Genomic DNA, 19437 nt, shown 5'->3' with positions numbered 1-19437 from the left:
CCGCGTTACTTTCCTCAAGGTTATTCACGGTCGTCTTTCCCACTATTCAACATGCCAGGAGTAAGAGATATCAGGTGCGTAATTAACTTGTGTCGAATTGACCCATTATTTAATCGTGAATATCACTTGCAGCGCCGATGCTTTCATTACCGCATATGCTTCCCATCTCAAGCGGTCGGGAAAGCTCGAGGTCCCAACATGGGTCGATATTGTTAAAACAGGGTCTTTCAAGGAGCTCGCACCTTACGACCCAGACTGGTACTACGTCCGTGCAGGTGCGTTGCGCTCGGTACCGTTTATCAGAGAACAATTTTAAAGGACGATCATAATCAGCTGCTGTTGCACGACACATCTACCTCCGCAAAGACGTCGGTATCGGTGCATTGACAAAACTTCACGGTGGCCGCAACAGACGCGGCAACCGCCCATCACACCACGCCGACTCCTCTGCCTCCGTCCAAAGAAAAGTCTGTCAATCGCTGGAGAAGATTGGTGTCTTGGAGCAGACCGACAATGGTGGACGACGGATAAGCCAAGACGGCCAGCGGGATTTGGACCGTATTGCAACAGCTGTCGTCGAGGCTGCCAAGGAGGAGGAGGATGAAGAGGAGGAAGGCGAAGAGGAGGAAGAGGAGGAGGAAGAGGAGTAAATTGATATCCACCTCCACTTGCTAATCCTGCATTGTCGCTTGCTCTGCACGTGGTCACCATGGATATTATGACGATACGGTATGATGCATGCATATCTTTAAAAATATGGCACTTCACTGCTTTTTCCACCATCTGACACTGTTTTTCTAATTCCATGGCCACTTGCATCCAGTGAGTGCTGCCGTTCCACCATTTTTCGGGCTGTTATGCGTGATTGGACGCTGATAGGGCCCAGTATATTTCACCGAGTGCAGATTGAAGAGCGTTTTCGTTTTCTCTGCCGAATAATTGGCACATGACCACATAACCACCACGACCATGGCGATCTACGTGTTTCCCCTGTCTTGCGAAGTTTAAGGACCACAGTCACAATTATTTCCTACCAAGAATTGATCGCTACTTCTTCATCTCTTTTGTGGATTGGTGACGTTCATGGTTAGGGTATGCTGAGCCAGCGTTGATGTCGAGCACGCAGAGTTTTGTACTGAGTACTACCGTGGCAGGCTGTCGCTTGTTTCTCAGGCTCCCTTTCTCAATAGATCGCCGTCAGAGATTTTCACATATGACACACTACTCTCAAAATAGTGCGGATGATACATATTGCATCTGGTGAGATTCTCTTGCCAGGTATTCATTGCGTTCATGATTCTCCTAGTAGGTGTCGAGATTGGGTTGCGGAATGAAGATCCGGATGGAGAATGGGTTATGTAAGAAAACAAACCATCATCCGTGCTAGATCCTGGGCTTTCATCCTCTTAATTGATCTCAGAATGTTCCTCGTAACAGTTGGTATTGTCGAGTTCGATACACACGAGGAAACGAGATTGATCTATGTAGTTGCGAGATGAAAAGATAAGAGTACAAAAGAACTAGAAGCAAATGTGAAATAGTTGTGTACCTGTATCAATTACCATCGATATATGGGGGAGATGTATAACAAAGAAACAGCACGAAGCGAGCTCGCAGTGGAAGAGGTCGTGACTGCACGGTCGCTGCACCTGATGCAACAGTACTAGTAGCAGGAGCAGGTGGTGTCGTGGATGTCGAGGGGGCGGCAGGATGACTCTGCGATGATGACGCCTTGGCATGGACTTGGGATTGTGGTTGGCCTTCCTGCTGCATTGGTTGTGCATTTCCATTAGCGTGCTGAGGTGATGTGCAACAGCAGAGAAAAAGCACAAGATGAGCCAATAATCGGACAGGTAGTGGGTATCTACGACGTGGTGTAGTAGGATTAGTACCTGAAGCAGGCTGTGTCGTGGATGATTCCTGAGCGTGCGATTGGGTTTGCTGCTGTGCTTTTTCCGGCGGCAAGGGAGTAGTGAATATAACCTGAACAGAAATCATTAAACCGCGGCGATAGGGAATGTACGCGAAGAAATTCATACTTCACTGTCTTTCACTGCAGCAACATCAACGATACAAGGCCCAGGAGACAATGAAGCCCGCCTTGGGCATTGCTGGAGTTCGGTTGATCCACGAGTCTTGGAGTGAGAGCGGCTGAAAGCCGACCAAAGAGCGCTCTTGCGCTCCCCAAAGAGGATGTAGGAGGGCGAGGACGGCGGGAAGAGGAACTGTGATAGTTAGCGTACGTTCTGGAGGACTGAGATCAAGAGGTCAGAACAGAAACCGACTAAAAACGCTGATGACGCACATTAGCACCATTTGTGGCATCGTTAAAAAAGTCTGGCAAAAGTTCATCATCCACGGCCTGCGTAGCATCCGCCTAAATAAAATATCTAGGTTACAACGATTGGGAAGGTTTAGGAACAAATCACGTACATCCATCAATGACTCTTGAGCTGTAACCTGCGAATGTCATATTAACGCAGTTTTGACTGAAGAACCATAAGCTTTACATCAGATGAAGGCCGAAGGAGGTCTTCAAGGCCAGCTTCTTTGAGGATGGCTTGAATGTCCCAGGTGTACGCATTTTTGTCTTCGGAACCAGTGACTAGCAGCTTTCCATCAGCGGAAAGGGCTGCGCAGTTTATGTAATCTTCGTGCTGGAGGAGTGGTCCGACTGGAAGGTTTGTGTCGAGATTCCATAGACGGACTGTTTTATGATCTGATGCACATATAGAAGGCGGTCGTTCTGAGACAAGGTAATGGCGTCGAGCCTGAGTCTGTCATCTCCCAGGGTCTCCGAGTCCCAAGTGGTTGTGTCATATATCCAAATTGGGCCATATCCCGCGGAGATAAGTTTCTTTCCATCTGACGTCCAGGCCAAGCTCCGAACTATCCAATTGTGTTCGAGCGTGTTAAGCAACTTGCCCGTCTTGGCATCCCAGATTTTGACTGCATCCTCGTCATCTCCACAGGTTGCAATTTGTGCTACATCGGGCGAGTAGATCACCGCCCACACCCAATAGTGCCCGGTTTTAATTGTCAGGACAGTTTGGCTGCTCTCGACATCCCAGACTTTTGCCGTCCCATCCCAGGATCCGCTCACCACTCGTTTACCATCTGCACTCCAGCACAATGTACACACGTAATTGGTGTGTCCTGAACATCTGGCGATAACCTTCCTCGTCTCAACGTCCCATAACCTGACTTTCCCGTCACTGCATCCACTTGCAATTGTCTTGTTATCTGGAGACAATGCCATGGACCACACTCCTGACTCATCCTCCTTATCTCTCCTTATCTCTCCTATCTGTGTGCCGCTCTCTATAGCTAGGTCCCATAGTCGCAGTGACTTGTCCGGCGAACATGTGATAATCTGTCGTCCGGCATGCAGATGTACAACACCAGTTACCCGCTTGGTATGACCTCGGAACGTCTGGCATGTGATTTCTGGTGTCTTACTGTCAAAGGAAGGCATGGTCGGTACTTTGTATCTCAACTACGGCAGATTGGGGGCCTATGTATACGAGAGAGCGGGATCTTGGAATCAGATCGAGTCTTCCGGCGACAGCAATGATTGATGGTGAGTCCAGGAACCTGTCTTTTTCACTTCATGTCTTGTCAGAACAATTATTAAAAAGACCCACTCACAGGATTAACGTCTCACCCAAAAGATGACTTCGGAACTGTCTGTGGAGGAAGTGCTTTGTTGTTATTTGAGAAATTAGAATGTGCAAGAGATCTCTATGGGTATCCGAAGTTGCTGGCAAGCATCTCGTCAGCTGTGTCCTGCAGAAAGACCTAAAGTTTCATTTACGAGCAACACCGTTTGGACGATCCCTCGATCACCAGTGGTCAGGGCCTAGAGGGCGTCTGATTGGGAGTTAAAGAAGCTGGACACTCGTTCGACGTTCGTTCAAGTTGTCTTTTAAGGTTCGTCCCATGCATAATCCTCGTGATCGCTTTACAGCTTATTGCTGTGTAGACCAGGCGCTTATCGATATATCGCTCAGGTCTGCGACCAGTCACTGTGCATCCTATACGTAAGGACTACATTTGATGCTTATGTCGAACATTCGCCGGGGTGCCGCACACCCTCCCCACTCCTCTCATCTCTTGCGGCCTATGTTCGAGCTCGATGCTGTCAAAATTTTAGGATATAAGCAAGCACAAAGCGATACCTCGAATGAACCGTCATACCAATGCGAACTGTCTTGCGAAAATGGCATCATATAAATATATAGGAGGATAGGCACGTTTTGTCCAAGTTTTCTAATTCTCACTCAGCCAAGTCATGACGACAACGCTCATGTAGGGATTTTATAATGCGATACAGATTTCTTCGATTTTATGAACGAGACGGAAACACAGCAAAAGATCAAGTCCAGATGGCATAAACAACAAGACTGTACTTGTTAAACCTCCTTTGTTCATCTTACGTATGAAGACATCTCTAATGTACTAATGATGCGTAATTCATACTCCTTGAAAACTTAGTAGTCTTCCTTCCAGCCACCGGAAGCACCGATCCAACTCATGCTTGAACCAGTCACTGAGGAGGTTGCAGTCCGAAGGAACCAGCACACGATGAAAGAAAGAGAACTCAGAAGCATGATAGGAAGGGAAGACGGGGTCGGTATGTTGGAGGAACATAATGAGAACAAGCCTGTGGTTGATCCAGACCCAGCACGATACAAAACTAATGTCACACAAAAATACAACCGCGATACAAATGAGCTAGAGCAATGTTGGTGCCGCGCGTGACCTAAGTACTAATGGCCCTCGACGTGCGGTGGAGATGCACAACAAAGAACCAGCACGAAGCGAGCTCGCAGTGGAAGAGATCACGACTGCATGGTCGCTGCGCTTGACGCGGCAGGAGCAGAAGCAGGAGGTGCCGTGGATGTCGAGGGGGTGGCAGGCTCAGTCTGTGATGATGACGCCTGGCCCTGGGCTTGACCTTCTGATTGACCTTGTTGCTGCTGCTGCGTCGGTCGTGCATTTCTATTGGCGTGTTGAGGAGATGCGCAGCAGAGAAAAAGCACGAGATGACCCAACAACCGGACGGGTAATGAATGCGCATATCTTGCACGTGGAATAGGATCATCACCTGGAGCAGGCTGTGTCGTGGACGACCCCTGCGCGTGTGATTGGTTTTGCTGCTGTGTTTTCTCTGGTGGCGGTGGAGCAGTAAATATAACCTGCAAGAATTATCAGGCACCAGAAATCGACATACTGCAGAAAGACATACATCTCTGTCTTTCACTGCAGCAACTTCGACGACACGAGGACGGCGACGAAAAAAGATAGCTCGCCCTGAGCGTTGTGGGAGCTCGATTTCTTCATTGGTGTGGTGTTGAAAGCGGTGGGAAAGCGACGAAAGGCGTCCGAAGAGTGCTCCCGCACTCCCCAAAGAAGGTGCGAGAGGGTGGGGACGGCTGGAAGAGGAACTGTGACCGTACGTTCTGGAGCGCTGAGATCAAGAAGTCAGAACAGGAAGCGATCAAAAACACTGATGACGCACATTAGCACCGTTTGTGACGTTGTCGAAAAACCCTGGCCAAAGTTCATCGTTCATGGCTTGCGTGGCATCCGCCTGAATATAATATCAAGGTTACAGCCATTGGAAAGGCTGAAAAACAAATCACGCACATTCATTAATGACTCTTGAGCTGCAACCTACAAGTGAGAATTTAGCGTATTTTTCACCGAAGAACCATGAGCTTTACATCAAGTAAAGGTTGGAGGAGGTCTTCAAGACCAGCTTCTTTGAAGATGGCGTGAATGTCCCATGTGTACGCGTTTTCGTTTTCGGAACCAGTGACTAGCAACTTTCCATCAGCGGAAATGGCTGCGCAGCTTACATCATTTCTGTGCTGAAGAGGTGGTCCGATTGGAAGGTTTGTGTCGAGGTTCCATAGACGTGCTGTTTTATCCCATGATGCACTTGCAAGGAAACGTTCATTGAAAGACAAGGTGATGGCATAGACAACTTGTGTGTGGCCCTCCAGAGTGGCGATCTCCTGCCAAGTGGCTGTGTCGAATATCCTAATAAGGTGTGAACTGGAGATGAGTTTCTTGCCGTTGGACGTCCATGCCAAGCTCCGAACTATGAAGTTGTGTTCGATCATGTTAAGCAGCTTGCCCGTGTTTGCATCCCAGATTTCGACTGCATTCTTGTCGTTTCCGCCGGTGGCAATTTTTATTGCATCAGGTGAGTATATCACCGTGTTTACCCACTTGTTCCTGGTTCTGATCGTTAGGATAGTTTTGTCGCTCTCGACATTCCAGACTCTTGCCGTCCCATCCCAGGATCCGCTCAGCACCCGTTTACTATCTGCGCTCCAGCACAGTGCACACACAACTTTGGTATGTTCTGACCATTTGGCGGTAACTTTCTTCGTCTCGACGTCCCATAAACTCACTTTCCCCTCATTGCATCCACTCGCAATTATTTTGCCGTTTGGTGACAATGCCATCGACCACACACCTGCATCATCCTCATCTCGCCAATCTTCTCCTATCTGTGCGCCGCTCTCTAGGTCCCATAGTCGGAGTGAGCCGTCCGCTGAAGATGTCATGATCTGTTGTCCGCCAGGCAGACGCACGACACCATTAACCCATCTGGTATGTCCTCGCAACGTCTGATGTGGCTTGATCTCTTGTATCTCAATATCATCTATGTCTTGTAGTATCTCAGTGCTGAAGGAAAACATGGTTGGCGCCAAGGGCTCCAACGTTCCGCTACAGTAGATTGTAGCCTAGTATATGCACAAGAAGCTTGCCAGGATCTTGAATTACTGGGCAACAGTATGGTTCCTGGTGAGCTGGCGGGCCTGTTACATTGTGGTTAATGCGAGTACATGCGGCATTTCTCATGAGACAGCCTGCTAACAGGAATCATCACCTACAAGACAGCTTCGGTACAATGCATGCACGTGCTGCACCGGTACTCAAGAACGCAGAAGATCTTCGTGGGAATGCGAAGTCGCCTTACGAGCAACGCTGATTGAACAAACCCTTAACCACAAGCAATCAGAGGGCGTCGGGTTGGGAGTTGAGGGAGTTGGGGCACCCGTTCGTTCAAGTTGTCTTTTGAGGTCCGTCCCATGCTTTATCCTCGTGATTGCTGCACAGCTTATTGCTGTGTCTATCAAGCGCTCATGTCTGCGACCGGTGCTACTATGTCCCTCTTCCTATACGTAGTAAGGACTACGTCAATGGCTGTGGCACACATTCCACAAGGTACTGCACTTCCTCCCCACTCTGCACAGACTGCACGTCTCATTCAATCTATTTTTGAACTCGATGTCTAAATCTTCCAGCTCGTTCGTAGGATATGGAGCAGGTGGACTTACTTGTTTTCTAAAGAGGTCCCTGTTGCCGATTCTGTTGTCTTGTGTCACTTCACTGCTTAAATGCTGTGTAGACGAGCGCTCATGCGCATGTCCGCAACTGGCACTATGTGCAACTTCCTGTGTGGATTACGTTGGAGATTACGCCGAATATTTGCAGGAACCTCTACTTCACATGGTTTATTTCTGAACTCAATACTGTCATATTGTCCCCTTGACTCGATCGACCTGGACGTCTTGGTGGGTGGAGTTTCGCGTACTACTATTGTGGTTCATCCTGCGAGTTAAGAGGGAGTCGCTTTGATTGAGAGCCATCAATCACTTGCATAGAGAAGTGATGATACATATATAGCGGATATGCGAATCTTGATATTAACATGCACCAGTACTAGTATACTAGTACTTAACATAATAATAGGCTTTGGTGATACACTGCTGCGTACTTACATATCGAAGTAGATGTGCGGCAAAAGCCGCATTGAAGATCTCAGCTTTGTCTGATTGTCCTACTGGGATAACAACGCAAGCATTGTGGCGTCGGCACAATTCTTCAACTGCCAGGAAAAGCGTCATCGAAATGTCTGAGTTTCCATATCGTATCTCCGAACCAATAACAATGATTGGATAGCCAATGTTTTTGGTTCACAGTTACAATGCAAGCTCTCCTCGTATAAATGATACACGGCGGGCTAATTTGGTACTCACAGGACTGCCATGGACACCTCGAACGCTCCCGAAGATGATAAAACACCATCGCATCACTGATGTTTTCATCTGGAGTGTTCTACGAGAACAGTATCTGTGTAGTATCCATCGTGAACCAGCACTTCACGGTCCGAGAGCGATTTTTCCACTGACCAGAATGTAATACGAGTATCTTGTGATGGCTTTCACTGAGTGAATCAAGAACAGCACTATCCTTCTTGCAAACAACATGAGAGAGTATCGTATATTGCGTGATACTCGTGAGTCGCGATATCAGGGTCATGTGCCATTTAGGCTGTAGAACATGTCAGTGGGATGGTCTGACACGAATGGACGAAGGAGCATAGGAAGTAAATCACTGATACCAATATTAGGGTGCGCTCGGTCCAGCATGACAAATTGATGAGGGCTTGAACACATGTTGGGGCAAATCTAGCAGCTGATTGATATCAGTCGACCGGTTCCTTATCCATACATGTTGATTGGCACGACAGTTGAATTCATATTGTAACCATGTACCAGAAAGCGAAGTTCCTTTTCTTTTTTGCAGGTGATCGGACAGATGGGTCCGAGTCTCCGAATGCTGATCGTGCAATGCGCCTCAGAAGGTACCAGATGTCCCAATCTGCAAACATTGAGAATATAGATAAGTGATGAAAACTCGCGCACCTCCATCAAGCATGAAATTACACAATGGTCCGTTTCTAATCAAACACAGTTAACACAAGTAATTATTTAAATTCTTTAATTGATACAACGTTGACGTTGATTACTAGCCCGATACCAACTATCTCATTTTTCACCGGGTACGAGAGGTTCTGATGGGGCGATTGCACCAATAGCCTTGCAAAGATCTGATGCAAGATGGAGGGTAGCATATGGAGGTGCACGAGACTGATGATCGATATCGATGAAGGGTGGTTCCCAAAACACTTATCTATATCCATAGATGCTAAACCTCTACCCTGGATAATCGAGCAACTGGTCAACCTGGAACCAGTCAGCTTTGGGTCAGCTGCCAGATCTTCCCCAACACGTGTCCATGCCCTTATCAACCAACTTCAACTTAAAAGCAGGACCAAACCGTCTCACCCCATCAGCACAAGTTGGTGGTTTCCTCGCCATCCTCCATCCTCCGTTCATGTCAGAGCGTCTCACTGGCCTCAGGTTCCACAGCATACATGACACATGACCTCGATATCGCGACTTTGGCCGCTCGTCACGGAGTATACAATACTCTCCTGAGGACAAAATGCTCGTATCACATTTCCGTCGGTGAGATAACTGTTCTTCGGACCGTGTACTAGTTCCAACTCACGATGTATCCCATACATTTCCACTAGCTCCTGCTCTCGTAGAACACTCCAGATAGCAAAGACCGGTGTGTGATGATGCTTCATCTACGTTCCTCGATCTTCGGGAGCGCTCGAGGCGTCCGTGGTCATCCTGTGTGCATGAGTTAACTTGACACGCGGCTATTTATCATTTATACGAGGTGTATTTGCATCGTAACTGCAAACCAATAGCATTGGTTCTCATAAATCATTGTTGCTGGTTCACTGATACGACGCAGAGACTACGACACGTGTTTTCGTTGTACCGTGGCTTCTGTAGGACAGTCAGATCATATCAATTATGTGGCTTCGTGAGGTCTTGATTCACCTCTACCTGCCCAGTGAAATGGCGAAAGAACAATTATGAAGCTGGACAAGGGGACTGTTCTCTAGGGGAGGTTTCGCAGAAACATTCCTCCTGGCATATGATGCTTGGTGTGATCAGAGTAAGACATTATCTTTGGAAAAGAATAAATATATTAAATACACTGGCTGAGGTGGGGAATCCAAGGAAAGAATGCTGATGATTCGATTGGTAAACAAGATGTCTGTCGTAGAGCACCAGGATCTGCAGCCAGGACAACAACCGCTTACCCAGAAGGACAATCAAGGTTGAACGTTGAGGAGCTTGTGAAAAGTGAATGTCTGTCTAACTGGACGACGTTAAGGAACTAGCAAATCGATGGAGAGAAAATGATATTTACGAAAGAACTAGATAGTACACTTGTAAGATAGTTGTACACGCGCTGCATCAATGACCATCGGCGTGTGGGGGAGACACACAACAAAGAAAAAGTACGAAACGAGCTCGCAATGGAAGGGGTCGTGACTGCACGTTTGAAGCAGGAGGTGTCGCATCCGAAACGGCAGCAGGCTGAGTCTGCGATGATAACGCCTGAGGCTGAGCTGGGCCTTGTGATTGACATTGCTGCTGCTGCGTTGGTATCACATTGCCATGGGTGTGCTGAAGAGATACACAGCAAAGAAAAAGCACGACATGAGCCCACCATGTGATAGGTTGTGATTGTGCATGTGTTGCAGTACCATTAGGCTGAGTGCGTGGACGAGGTCGCGGCCGCGGAGCAACATACAATGCCTTCGTGGAGATCATCAGACGCAAGAAATTGACACATTGGGAAAAGCCATACCTGCCTGTCTCGCACTGCCGCCACTTCGACAACATGAGGACGCCTTGGGCGTTGCGGGAGTTCGATTTCTTCATCATTGTGGGGTTGAGAGCGGAAGAATGAGGACAGGCGATCAATAAGTGCATCCGGACGTAAACCTGGAGGCGTTGTGGGATGACCTTCAGTTTCTCCGCCTGTATTGAGTCGAGAGCCGGGGAAAAGTGACGACAGGTGAACGAGTAGTGCATGTAGATCTAACCGTGAAGGCGTGGAGGGTTGTTGAAGTTCATCTAGTGCATCATTCTCAGGTGAAGAACGGTGTATGAGTGAGGACAGGCGAGCGAAAAGCAGACGGGGGTGCAACCTCGAAGGTGTTGGGGGTTGCGAAGTTTCTGTTGCTTCAGCATTGTCGGGTCGAAAGTGGTGGAAGAGTGAGGAAAGACGAGCAGTGAGCACACTTGCAGACGAATGAGGGCGGGCACCACCCGGTGGGGAAGACTAAGAGCACAGAAATAAGGACAGGAACTATTTAATAGATGATCACGCACATTATGGGCGTCCATAATGTCAAAAAACCTTGGTGAGAGTTCATCAACACCGCCAAACTCGTCGTGACATCGCGTAGCATCAGCCTGGAATGTTGATGTTATAATGATTGAGAAGAATCAGAATACTTGACGTACTTGCAAGAAAGACTTGTCACTGAGTGAAGAACGGGAGGTGCGCTCTATTCTGGAATCGCCTTGAGACTCGGATGCTTCCTGTTCGATTCTATTTTTTGGTGCCTACGGCAGACATTGTCAGTGAGAGAGAGTGGGTGATATGTCGACACTCACAATGTTGGTATCAATGGACAGTAGTTCTTCGAGACCAGCTTCTTTGAGGATGGCGTGAATGTCCCAATGGTTGCCTAAGCGAAACCGCGTATACATGGGACAGTCCCATGTATACCCGGTTTCGCTTAGGCAACCAGTGACTAGTAGCTTTCCATTAGCAGAAATGACTGCGCAGTTCACATGCATCTGCGTGCTGGAGGGGTGGTCCAACCGAAGACAAGGAGATGGTGTTGACACCCTGTGTGTGACCCTCCAGAATGGCGATCACCTGCCAAGTGGTTGTGTTGAATATCCTAATCAGGCGATATGAACCGGAGATGAGTTTCTTTCCGTCCAACGTCCAGGCCAAGCTAAAAACAGCATCATGTTTGAGCGTCCTAAGCACCTCGCCAGTCTTGACATCCCAGATTTTGACTGCATCCTCTTTGCCTCCACCGGTTGCAATTTTCATTGTGTCGGGCGAGTATTTCACCACACGCACCCGCGTGTGCCCGGTTTCGATTGTCAGGACAGTTTTGCCACTCTCGACATCCCAAATTCTTGCAGTCCCATTCCAGGATCCGCTCAGCACCCGTTTACGATCTGCACTCCAGCACAATGCACACACAACAGTGATCAATGCGGCCTGACCATTTGGCGATAACTTTCCTCATCTCGACGTTCACTTTCCCGTTACCGCATGCCACGGACCGCACTCCTATCTCATCCTCGTCTCGCCGGTCACATCGGCGAACTCTCGACTGGCATGGGGCCACCTCCACTGTATGTCACCTTCCATTCAGATTCCAATCCTTTCTTGCTCACTGTTGAATAGACCACAGCCAAGTACATCAGCCCGAAATACAAAGCCACCAAATCCTGAATTCAACCCATTAAGTCCTGCTTCATACCTTTCTCAGGCATTGCAAATATCGCTCCCCAACCAAGCCCTCGACGTTCGGGTGTATTACACTCCTCTGAAGTACGAATATGGATGTTTTATAGTATTCCACCACGGTGCCGGGTATGCGGGTACAAGCTTTGCATGTCTTACAAAAGTGATAGCTGAGGTCACGAGGGATAATGTCGGCGTCCTGGCCTTTGATGCCAGGAGACATGGTATGTATTCGCCTCAGGTGTTTGCGGAATATTATTTTCAGGGAATCCAACATCATCTCAGTCTGATCATGCACGCGATTCTCAATTCTCGACCCGAGGGTTATAGCGTTCAAGAAGCAATCAAGTGGCAGTACGTGTTTGGTGTTGCCTTTCGTAGATGCTAAATTCACGTTTGCTCACACAGTGTCAATACGGGCCTTATCCATAACCCCATTTCCGCCCGTCTTTCGATTCCATCTATCATTGTTCCTGCAGATTCTCCTCTTACGCCCAGCACGCGCGCAAATATTGGATTCAAATACAAGTGGTGTACACACTCCCGGACAGTAAGCCTACGATTACTCCCTTGACTTGCACACTTACTCATCAATGTTCTTCCAGGCTGGTTCCCATCGCTTTCGTCCTTATTCCTCGGGCTCAGCTATGCACGGCTCTTAGTATTAGCAGGTGCAGAGCGCCTTGATACGACACTCACGGTCAGTCGGATGCAGGGCAAATTCTGGCTCAAAGTCATGGCTGGTTCGGGTGTGGGACATCTTGTGCACAAGGTTCGTTGCTTACTTGATGAACGTTTGCCCATGTATGTTGATATGAAATCAGGACGGTCCGACAAAACTGGCAGAGATTCTGGCAGATTTCTGGAGGCGCAATGAACGCATTGTGATTCGAGGTAACGTTATCAAGATGGTCGGGGAGGTTTAGAGGACTTAGACATGTCAATCAATGTATCTTTGGTTTTGGTTGTGCACCTTTTCTCGCAGTGTGATCGTTGCGTGGCAGTCCGAATTACAGACTCGGTGCAGAACATAAACTTTGAAGATGGCATTATTGGGTCAAAACTTGCTTCACTCACAAGGCCCATTAGGATTCTACCGGTACTCGATTGTCCGTCTGGACACGATATCTCATTCATGCAATGCACATTCAACAAGTAAGGTATAAATATGCTGCTACGAATAGAACGGTGGTTTTTCGAGAAGAGAAACTTAATTTGTTGTGGCATAGGTATATGCAGTGGTAGCGAACCCAACTTTGGAGTTTGTCGTGTCAAACACCGAGTAAAACCGCTCGCTACGGAAGAACAATTCAGTATTTTATGTTCCCGGTAAAAAATTGCGGCTCAACGTACAGAAAACAATAACCGTTCGTGAAATCCAAGCCAGAACCGCTGGGGCTCCCAGTGTTACTGACGACCAGGTATATGCCGTCAGTGGCACCGCCAACAGCGGTGTTCAACGACCGAGGCCAGATTTGCGCATTCGGGGTGAGCTCATAAGTAACCCCACCAATAGTGAAATACAAGGATGAAAGCTTTTCGTACTGGTCGGATGAGATTTGTAACAAGCCAACGGTCTCATCGAAGGTCGCCCCCGTGGCAGACTGATATTTATCGAAGGCATCTGAATGGTGGATTAGAAGGGTTTTGATGTCGTATAGGATACCTACCAGAGGCAATCAGAATCAGGGTGGTTCCGGTGTCGACGATACCAGCGGTCTCATCCAAAATGGGCATAGACCCATATCTGATGGATTGATCAATGCCCCAGTATCCACTCGCTGGAGATTGCGATGTGATCGGCACGTAGCTGACGTCTCCAGTAATCTTGGAGGTGTCATAACCGCCGAATGTGAGCTCGCCACTGCTATTATCAGAGGAAGCAGGTGTGAAGAACACTCCGAGTACTTCCGAACTAATTGTTCCCTGCTTATAGAGGTTGTCCGTCACAGTTGCAGCTTTGTCTGTATTACTGACAGTGTTGTCAGTTAAATCAACTGGTCCAAGGCCAAGAAGTCCATCCAGGCTACCCATCCCTGAGGATTTAGATGCGACACCAATAGATTGCTTATCAATAACCAGGTCAGAGTTGAGCGTTACGGTGTCCGTATATTCCTCTCCAGAAGTGTAGCTATTATCGCCATATTGGACACTCTGGAAACGGTTTGACAAAATGTATGTGCCACGTAGAGACAAATACTCACGAATGTATTGCCTGTGTCCTGGCTTGTAGAAGTCTTCTCATAAGCTTTGTTAGACCCGATCCAGGTATTTGAGCTTCCTGTGTCTACTAGGACTGTGTCTGTATGAAATTGATAATGTGTCAGATAAAGAAATAGCAGGGGCACGAGCAGCTTACAGTACGTTGCTGGACTCCCCACGCCGATGTCAGCGGTGTATATCATCACATCATTGGTTGCACTGATGGAGGAGCTGCCGCCGGCTTGTAGGGCTTGGATTCGAGCTCTATCTGCAGTTGCGATGTTCTTGGTCCCGTACGAGTTTATTCTAACGGCGAGCCTGAGAGTAGCCGTACTTGACGCTGTCCGAGGATGAGGAAAAGCGCTCGCTGACAGAGAGAAGAAGGCAAGCGCCGGTAAGGTAAGAAGAGATGAAAGCGATCTAGAGGGAATCATCTTCTCGATGACATACTTCCTACTAGTACCTGGGCCATTTTATATGGTGGTGAGTAGTAGAAGCATCATAACGTTACTCTGGGAATATCATAGAGGCGAACAATAGCAAGGCTTCGAAGCAACTACGTTATGTGCTTGAAATATGACCAGGCCCGGGGCTCATTGTGTGGAGATATATGTCCCATGAATTCATCTACGCAGGAAATTAGTGTCGGTTAGTAAGTAGCTGCAGGGGAAGTCTGGAAGTGACCTTTGGATGGCCTGCAGGATTTTATTGCAGAACCTGTATAGCAGAAACGTTAACTTGAATCACTGATCAATTCACTGAGAAAGACGTGTTCTGCAACTTCACGTTTAATTACATAACGTGGATTTTTTTGCAAGTTCGGATGCTGCACTCCCTTTTCACTCTGCAGTGTCTACACGCCACGGTCTGTTTTGAACTCAATGTCATAAACCATTCCAGGACGTTTACAGGTTATGGTGCAGTACCTATCTTCAGGCGGACTTGGTTGTTTTCCAAAGAGGTCCCCGTTAAAATTGACAAGACGTATCATGGATGTTACCACCACCCTCTCAAATACACATCTCTACCAGACGTCTACGTCCTACCTGAATCCTCAGATTTTATATTGCACAACCTGAGTATCAACACACTATAGCTGCCACATGAACATATGGACAACACCTTTTACGAAGCGGCATTGCTTACGGAACAGCTTGCTAACAGGAACTCAGTACTCAGTCCTCACCGGTGCACCCTCACCCACAAGGCAGCTTCGGGACAACGTATGCATGCTGTTGCTGCTGGGCGTATTTCGAGGATGTGCAACAGAACCTTCCAGGCATTCAAAATCACCGGTAAGCAGGTGGTCAGCTTGAAGAGCCTGGAGTATCACTCATGGGAAGCAATTTTTAGATGTCCTCAGTGCTTAATCACTGGGTGTTGGGGTTGGATCCCAGGGAGTTGGGCACGTGCACTTCGTTCGGATCGGATCCTATCTGTCGTCGATATGCTGTGTCCTAGTCTTGCAATCTTGCGCTCCGGAACGATGCTCGTGTTATTCACTCGCTGTCCATAACTCCGCGAACAAATAATCCTTCAGAACTCTCATACTGGTTCATCCTCGTCTTTAAGGAAATGGGAAAGCTCGTGGAGCAATTGACGCATGCACAGTATCAAGGTGACTAAGCCTGTGAAGAACCGGCATACTACATAGTATGCTGCAGTGGCTTTAGTGAAAGTTGACCATAACGTTGACTTCCTATTTTAAAATACTATTTACTTCTATTTCATTCGACGCGCAACCTGGATTGGTGTGTTATTAGGAAATTACCGCAGTTCCCATCAGACGTACATGCTTCTTCTTAGCATGTATGTGTCACGCGTCGAGTCCTTCCATTGTCTGATTGCCCTTCTGGAATACACAGGACATGCGGAGTATCTCCACTGCAAGTAAGGCCGAGACACCTTCGACTGGAATTAGGCGCAGGAGATGGACCTCATAAGGCTATGACAGGCTAGCACCCCTTCAACTTGCAACATATCACTCACCGGCACCTATCACATGCCGATCGATCCGACATCTATGGAGGGCATTTGAATTTGACAGGGTCTGTAAGATTCTATGCAGTGTACAGGCGCTCGACATGTGGTCTTCCACCTGTGCTACTCTCACATACATAAAGCTAAAGGTACACCGCGTTATTCTCAATCCACGAGAAGTCATTATAATTTTCTGCATCGTGTCTAGTATGGAGTCTGGTGTAGGAACAACAACGCTACCTTTGGAGGCACGAATTGCTCGTTATGACGAGTAGTGAGTTCTTCCGTATCGTCTCAATTCTTCGTATCAATCTTCTTTACAGTTTCGATCCGTGAGCATCTCCAGAACGGGATTTTTAGCGTTTGAACTTGACAATTCTTCCAGGCGATTTTCAACAACCGTCTACAAAAAGACGAACACAAACAAACAGTCAAAACACCTCAAGAGACTGAATCAAAAGAAACCAGTCCTTGTCATCCGACGAGTCCTGGACAACAGAGGCCGATACACAGGGACTGAAATTGACATCCGAAGTCAAGAACTTTGCGAGGTGCTTATGGAGATACACCAAGGTGTGGAGGGCTTAGAACTCTCACGAAGTTCCCCTGTCGTAAGCTAAACATCACATATTTTAACATCGCAATAAAATTCTCATAATGTGTTTCAGTGTGACACGAAGTTGCTCTTTCTCTCTTTCAACGAGCTCAAGGAACGACTAGAATTGGAAAGGTTGAAAGGCACGCCAAACGCTCCGCTAATTTCTGAAATCGAAGTAACCCTTTGCTTTATCTTGGAGGAACACAAAACCACCTTCGCTGACCTTCAGTCATTGACAAGACACGAGTCCATCACCTTCGATTTACTTTGGACATTATTCCGTCATGGCACCCTGGTCTTCAATCGCCACGAGTTTACCGAGCAGGACCACATTCTCCAAGTGACGCGCTTTGAGATCGCACAAACAGATAAAGGAATCTTCGCTGAAATATATTGCCATGTGATCACTGACGACGGCGAGCATTTTGGAATTGCTGAACAAATGCTTTTGATCCCGTCGTTCACAGGAGAGCGAAAGATACAAAGCCTGTCTGTTTTTCCTCTCTCCTTTCACTCGAATGAACGCGACATTCGCAAATTTGTTGCCAAACGAGGTCGGAAATTTGCAAGCTTGCAATGTCAGACTTATGGTGAGATTTCTGGGATGGCTGCCTGTGTCGTCAACGATAAGGGTGTTGATGTTCGAAAATGCAGGGTGAGCAACAATAACCAGTCCTGCTTAATAGTATGGCCTATAACAAATCAATATAGGCTTCCGGGCGCGTCATGATCGATCCTGGTGCATTTCGTATGTTTCAGCCTGACTCTAGTCTCATTCTCCCGGTTTCTACCCCATTGAGGCGAGCGGAACTCGAGGAAGAGCAATACATGATCTGCACTCCTGTTATCATGGGCTTTTGCTTCAGAACAAAGCAGTGGGGTACGGGAATTTTTATGCTTGGTTCTGCACATTTCTATAACAAACTTATATGTCTCAGGTGGATTCGCTCTTGACTGCCTGCGGGACGTATCCTGGTCACTGGAGCCTTTCAATCGTCTGGTCCTGGATAACAGACACAAGGAATTGATTCATGCATTAGTGGAGCAGCACGCATCGCGTGCGTCAACCTTCGATGACTTTGTAGAGGGGAAAGGAAAAGGCCTTGTCGGATTGCTTGCAGGTCCACCTGGATGTGGTAAGACACTTACAGCGGAAGCAGCAGCAGAGGTATTTTCCAACATTGCTCATGATTTCATGTACCCTCACCACTTTCGGTCAGGTGACAAAGCGTCCTTTGTATTGTATTTCAGCTGGCGAATTGGGATCCAGCCCTGAGCTTGTAGATGACGGTCTGACTCAGATTCTGGAACTTGCCCAACGGTGGAAAGCAGTCGTTCTTCTCGACGAGGCAGATGTTTTTCTGTCACAGAGGGGGGAGACTGATATGGAGCGGAATACCTTGGTCTCTATTTTTCTACGGCAGCTGGAATACTATCAGGGAATCATGTTTTTGACGACCAACTTGGTTTCACAGTGTGATGCTGCATTCGAGAGTACGTGCTTTCGCTTTTTTGTGCTTGCATTCCTCAATCGATCGAAAAACAGGCCGAATTCACTTCACGGTGCACTACCCGCTGCTGTCTCATGGCTCGCGCAGACAGATCTGGAAGACATTCATTGATAAGACATTGGATACCAACCGGTCCTTAATCAGCGAGGCTGAAATCGATACCTTGGCTCGGGAAACGCTCAACGGTCGTCAGGTATGTTGATCATTGCTTTCTTGCATTTCGTATAGTTGAAAGTAATAATGCCAACGGTATTATAGATCAAGAACACTGTGGGAACTGCTCTCTCCCTCTCTTTACATTCGAACACACTGCTTTCTGTGATCCACATCCGCACAGTGCTCGATTCCATGCAGGAATGGAACAAAGCTCGAGAACATCACAACACTTATTCGGCATCTCAGCATAAATCAAGTTTGCAGGTCGCCGTCCCGGCTGGCATACAACTTGGAAGTGCAGTGCATTACAGTAAGTTCGCCTTCGTTGTATCCTGTGGGGATTTTCGACCCATACAGGATATTTGCGAACAGTGCTGATCTGATTCAATCTCAGTTGCACACATCTCGATTGTTATTCTTGCATATCTCTTCTTGCTTAAGAGTGCATAAGCTGGCAAGACTTGGCCACATGTCATTGATTGGACCCTATATTGCACTACGCCGCGGCCACTATGCCCTAGAATTTAGACACTCAGCTATGTTTTTACGCGCCACTCAATGGGCACAAGTCAACACGTACATGGTTGGATGTCCGTTCTGTAGGGTCTACCCCAAATTCAATATCGCAGACTGCATACCATTATAAATTAGGCTTCAAAGCTTCATGTTTGACTGGCTCAGGAATAGAAACCATGTGGCGAGAGGAAGCTTTGGGCAACTAAGGACTCCCTCGTAATTAGCCGCCGCAGTAAACTTTTACTT

General features: G+C 47.6%; 6 protein-coding genes across 6 annotated transcripts; 4 read left to right on the top strand and 2 right to left on the bottom strand.

Moving 5' to 3' along the window:
• Positions 1-51: 51 nt before the first annotated feature.
• HD556DRAFT_1431001 (ribosomal protein S19e) lies at positions 52-650 on the top strand (the record flags this gene model as incomplete). The annotated part of the gene is made up of 3 exons (XM_041304959.1): positions 52-74; positions 133-275; positions 334-650. 3 exons carry the CDS (start codon positions 52-54, stop codon positions 648-650), a joined length of 483 nt encoding a protein of 160 aa, XP_041162711.1.
• A 5643-nt stretch (positions 651-6293) lies between these two features.
• HD556DRAFT_240277 (uncharacterized protein) lies at positions 6294-7694 on the top strand. Its single transcript, XM_041309989.1, has 6 exons — positions 6294-6366; positions 6540-6624; positions 6895-7097; positions 7156-7242; positions 7323-7370; positions 7427-7694. Exons 2-6 carry the CDS (start codon positions 6577-6579, stop codon positions 7638-7640), a joined length of 600 nt encoding a protein of 199 aa, XP_041162710.1. The 5' UTR covers positions 6294-6366; positions 6540-6576; the 3' UTR covers positions 7641-7694.
• Positions 7695-9876: 2182 nt separating this feature from the next.
• HD556DRAFT_1355098 (uncharacterized protein) lies at positions 9877-11464 on the bottom strand. The gene is made up of 6 exons (XM_041302447.1): positions 11355-11464; positions 11202-11303; positions 11067-11150; positions 10540-11016; positions 10096-10487; positions 9877-10044 (listed from the first exon to the last, which is right to left on the bottom strand). The coding sequence occupies exons 1-5, from the start codon at positions 11448-11450 to the stop codon at positions 10143-10145; spliced, it is 1104 nt and encodes a 367-aa protein (XP_041162709.1). The 5' UTR covers positions 11451-11464; the 3' UTR covers positions 9877-10044; positions 10096-10142.
• A 569-nt stretch (positions 11465-12033) lies between these two features.
• Positions 12034-13154, top strand: HD556DRAFT_1233067 (protein phosphatase methylesterase; the record flags this gene model as incomplete). Its single annotated transcript, XM_041297561.1, has 5 exons — positions 12034-12120; positions 12203-12582; positions 12637-12761; positions 12834-13000; positions 13053-13154. The coding sequence occupies 5 exons, from the start codon at positions 12034-12036 to the stop codon at positions 13152-13154; spliced, it is 861 nt and encodes a 286-aa protein (XP_041162708.1).
• Positions 13155-13328: 174 nt separating this feature from the next.
• Positions 13329-15212, bottom strand: HD556DRAFT_1267307 (acid protease). The gene is made up of 6 exons (XM_041299127.1): positions 15115-15212; positions 14588-15057; positions 14433-14530; positions 13899-14382; positions 13582-13852; positions 13329-13523 (listed from the first exon to the last, which is right to left on the bottom strand). The coding sequence occupies exons 2-6, from the start codon at positions 14862-14864 to the stop codon at positions 13439-13441; spliced, it is 1215 nt and encodes a 404-aa protein (XP_041162707.1). The 5' UTR covers positions 14865-15057; positions 15115-15212; the 3' UTR covers positions 13329-13438.
• A 1462-nt stretch (positions 15213-16674) lies between these two features.
• Positions 16675-18721, top strand: HD556DRAFT_1430999 (P-loop containing nucleoside triphosphate hydrolase protein; the record flags this gene model as incomplete). Its single annotated transcript, XM_041304958.1, has 7 exons — positions 16675-16742; positions 16796-17021; positions 17079-17663; positions 17720-17888; positions 17947-18176; positions 18229-18502; positions 18555-18721. The coding sequence occupies 7 exons, from the start codon at positions 16675-16677 to the stop codon at positions 18719-18721; spliced, it is 1719 nt and encodes a 572-aa protein (XP_041162706.1).
• Between the last annotated feature and the right edge of the window lie 716 nt (positions 18722-19437).

This window comes from Suillus plorans (assembly GCF_016647745.1).
Source record: "Suillus plorans strain S12 chromosome Unknown HD556scaffold_15, whole genome shotgun sequence".
In the NCBI taxonomy this organism is placed as follows: Eukaryota; Fungi; Basidiomycota; class Agaricomycetes; order Boletales; family Suillaceae; genus Suillus; species Suillus plorans.
Note: the sequence above shows the minus strand (reverse complement) of the source record. Positions and strands in the feature narration are given on the sequence as shown.

Excerpts from the sequence above, each read along its gene's own strand:
- HD556DRAFT_240277 (XM_041309989.1), top strand. The coding sequence starts at position 6,577 with ATGATCTGTTGTCCGCCAGGCAGACGCACGACACCATTAACCCATCTG. Across the intron at positions 6,625-6,894 it reads CGACACCATTAACCCATCTG|GAATCATCACCTACAAGACA; the intron begins GTATGTCCTCGC and ends GCCTGCTAACAG. Across the intron at positions 7,371-7,426 it reads CTTACTTGTTTTCTAAAGAG|ACGAGCGCTCATGCGCATGT; the intron begins GTCCCTGTTGCC and ends AATGCTGTGTAG.
- HD556DRAFT_1355098 (XM_041302447.1), bottom strand. The coding sequence starts at position 11,450 with ATGTATACGCGGTTTCGCTTAGGCAACCATTGGGACATTCACGCCATC. Across the intron at positions 11,017-11,066 it reads ACATTATGGACGCCCATAAT|TCTTCCCCACCGGGTGGTGC; the intron begins GTGCGTGATCAT and ends CTGTGCTCTTAG. Across the intron at positions 10,488-10,539 it reads CGGCAGTGCGAGACAGGCAG|GCATTGTATGTTGCTCCGCG; the intron begins GTATGGCTTTTC and ends ATCTCCACGAAG.
- HD556DRAFT_1267307 (XM_041299127.1), bottom strand. The coding sequence starts at position 14,864 with ATGATTCCCTCTAGATCGCTTTCATCTCTTCTTACCTTACCGGCGCTT. Across the intron at positions 14,531-14,587 it reads GGGGAGTCCAGCAACGTACT|ACACAGTCCTAGTAGACACA; the intron begins GTAAGCTGCTCG and ends AATTTCATACAG. Across the intron at positions 13,524-13,581 it reads ACGAACGGTTATTGTTTTCT|CGAGCGGTTTTACTCGGTGT; the intron begins GTACGTTGAGCC and ends GTTCTTCCGTAG.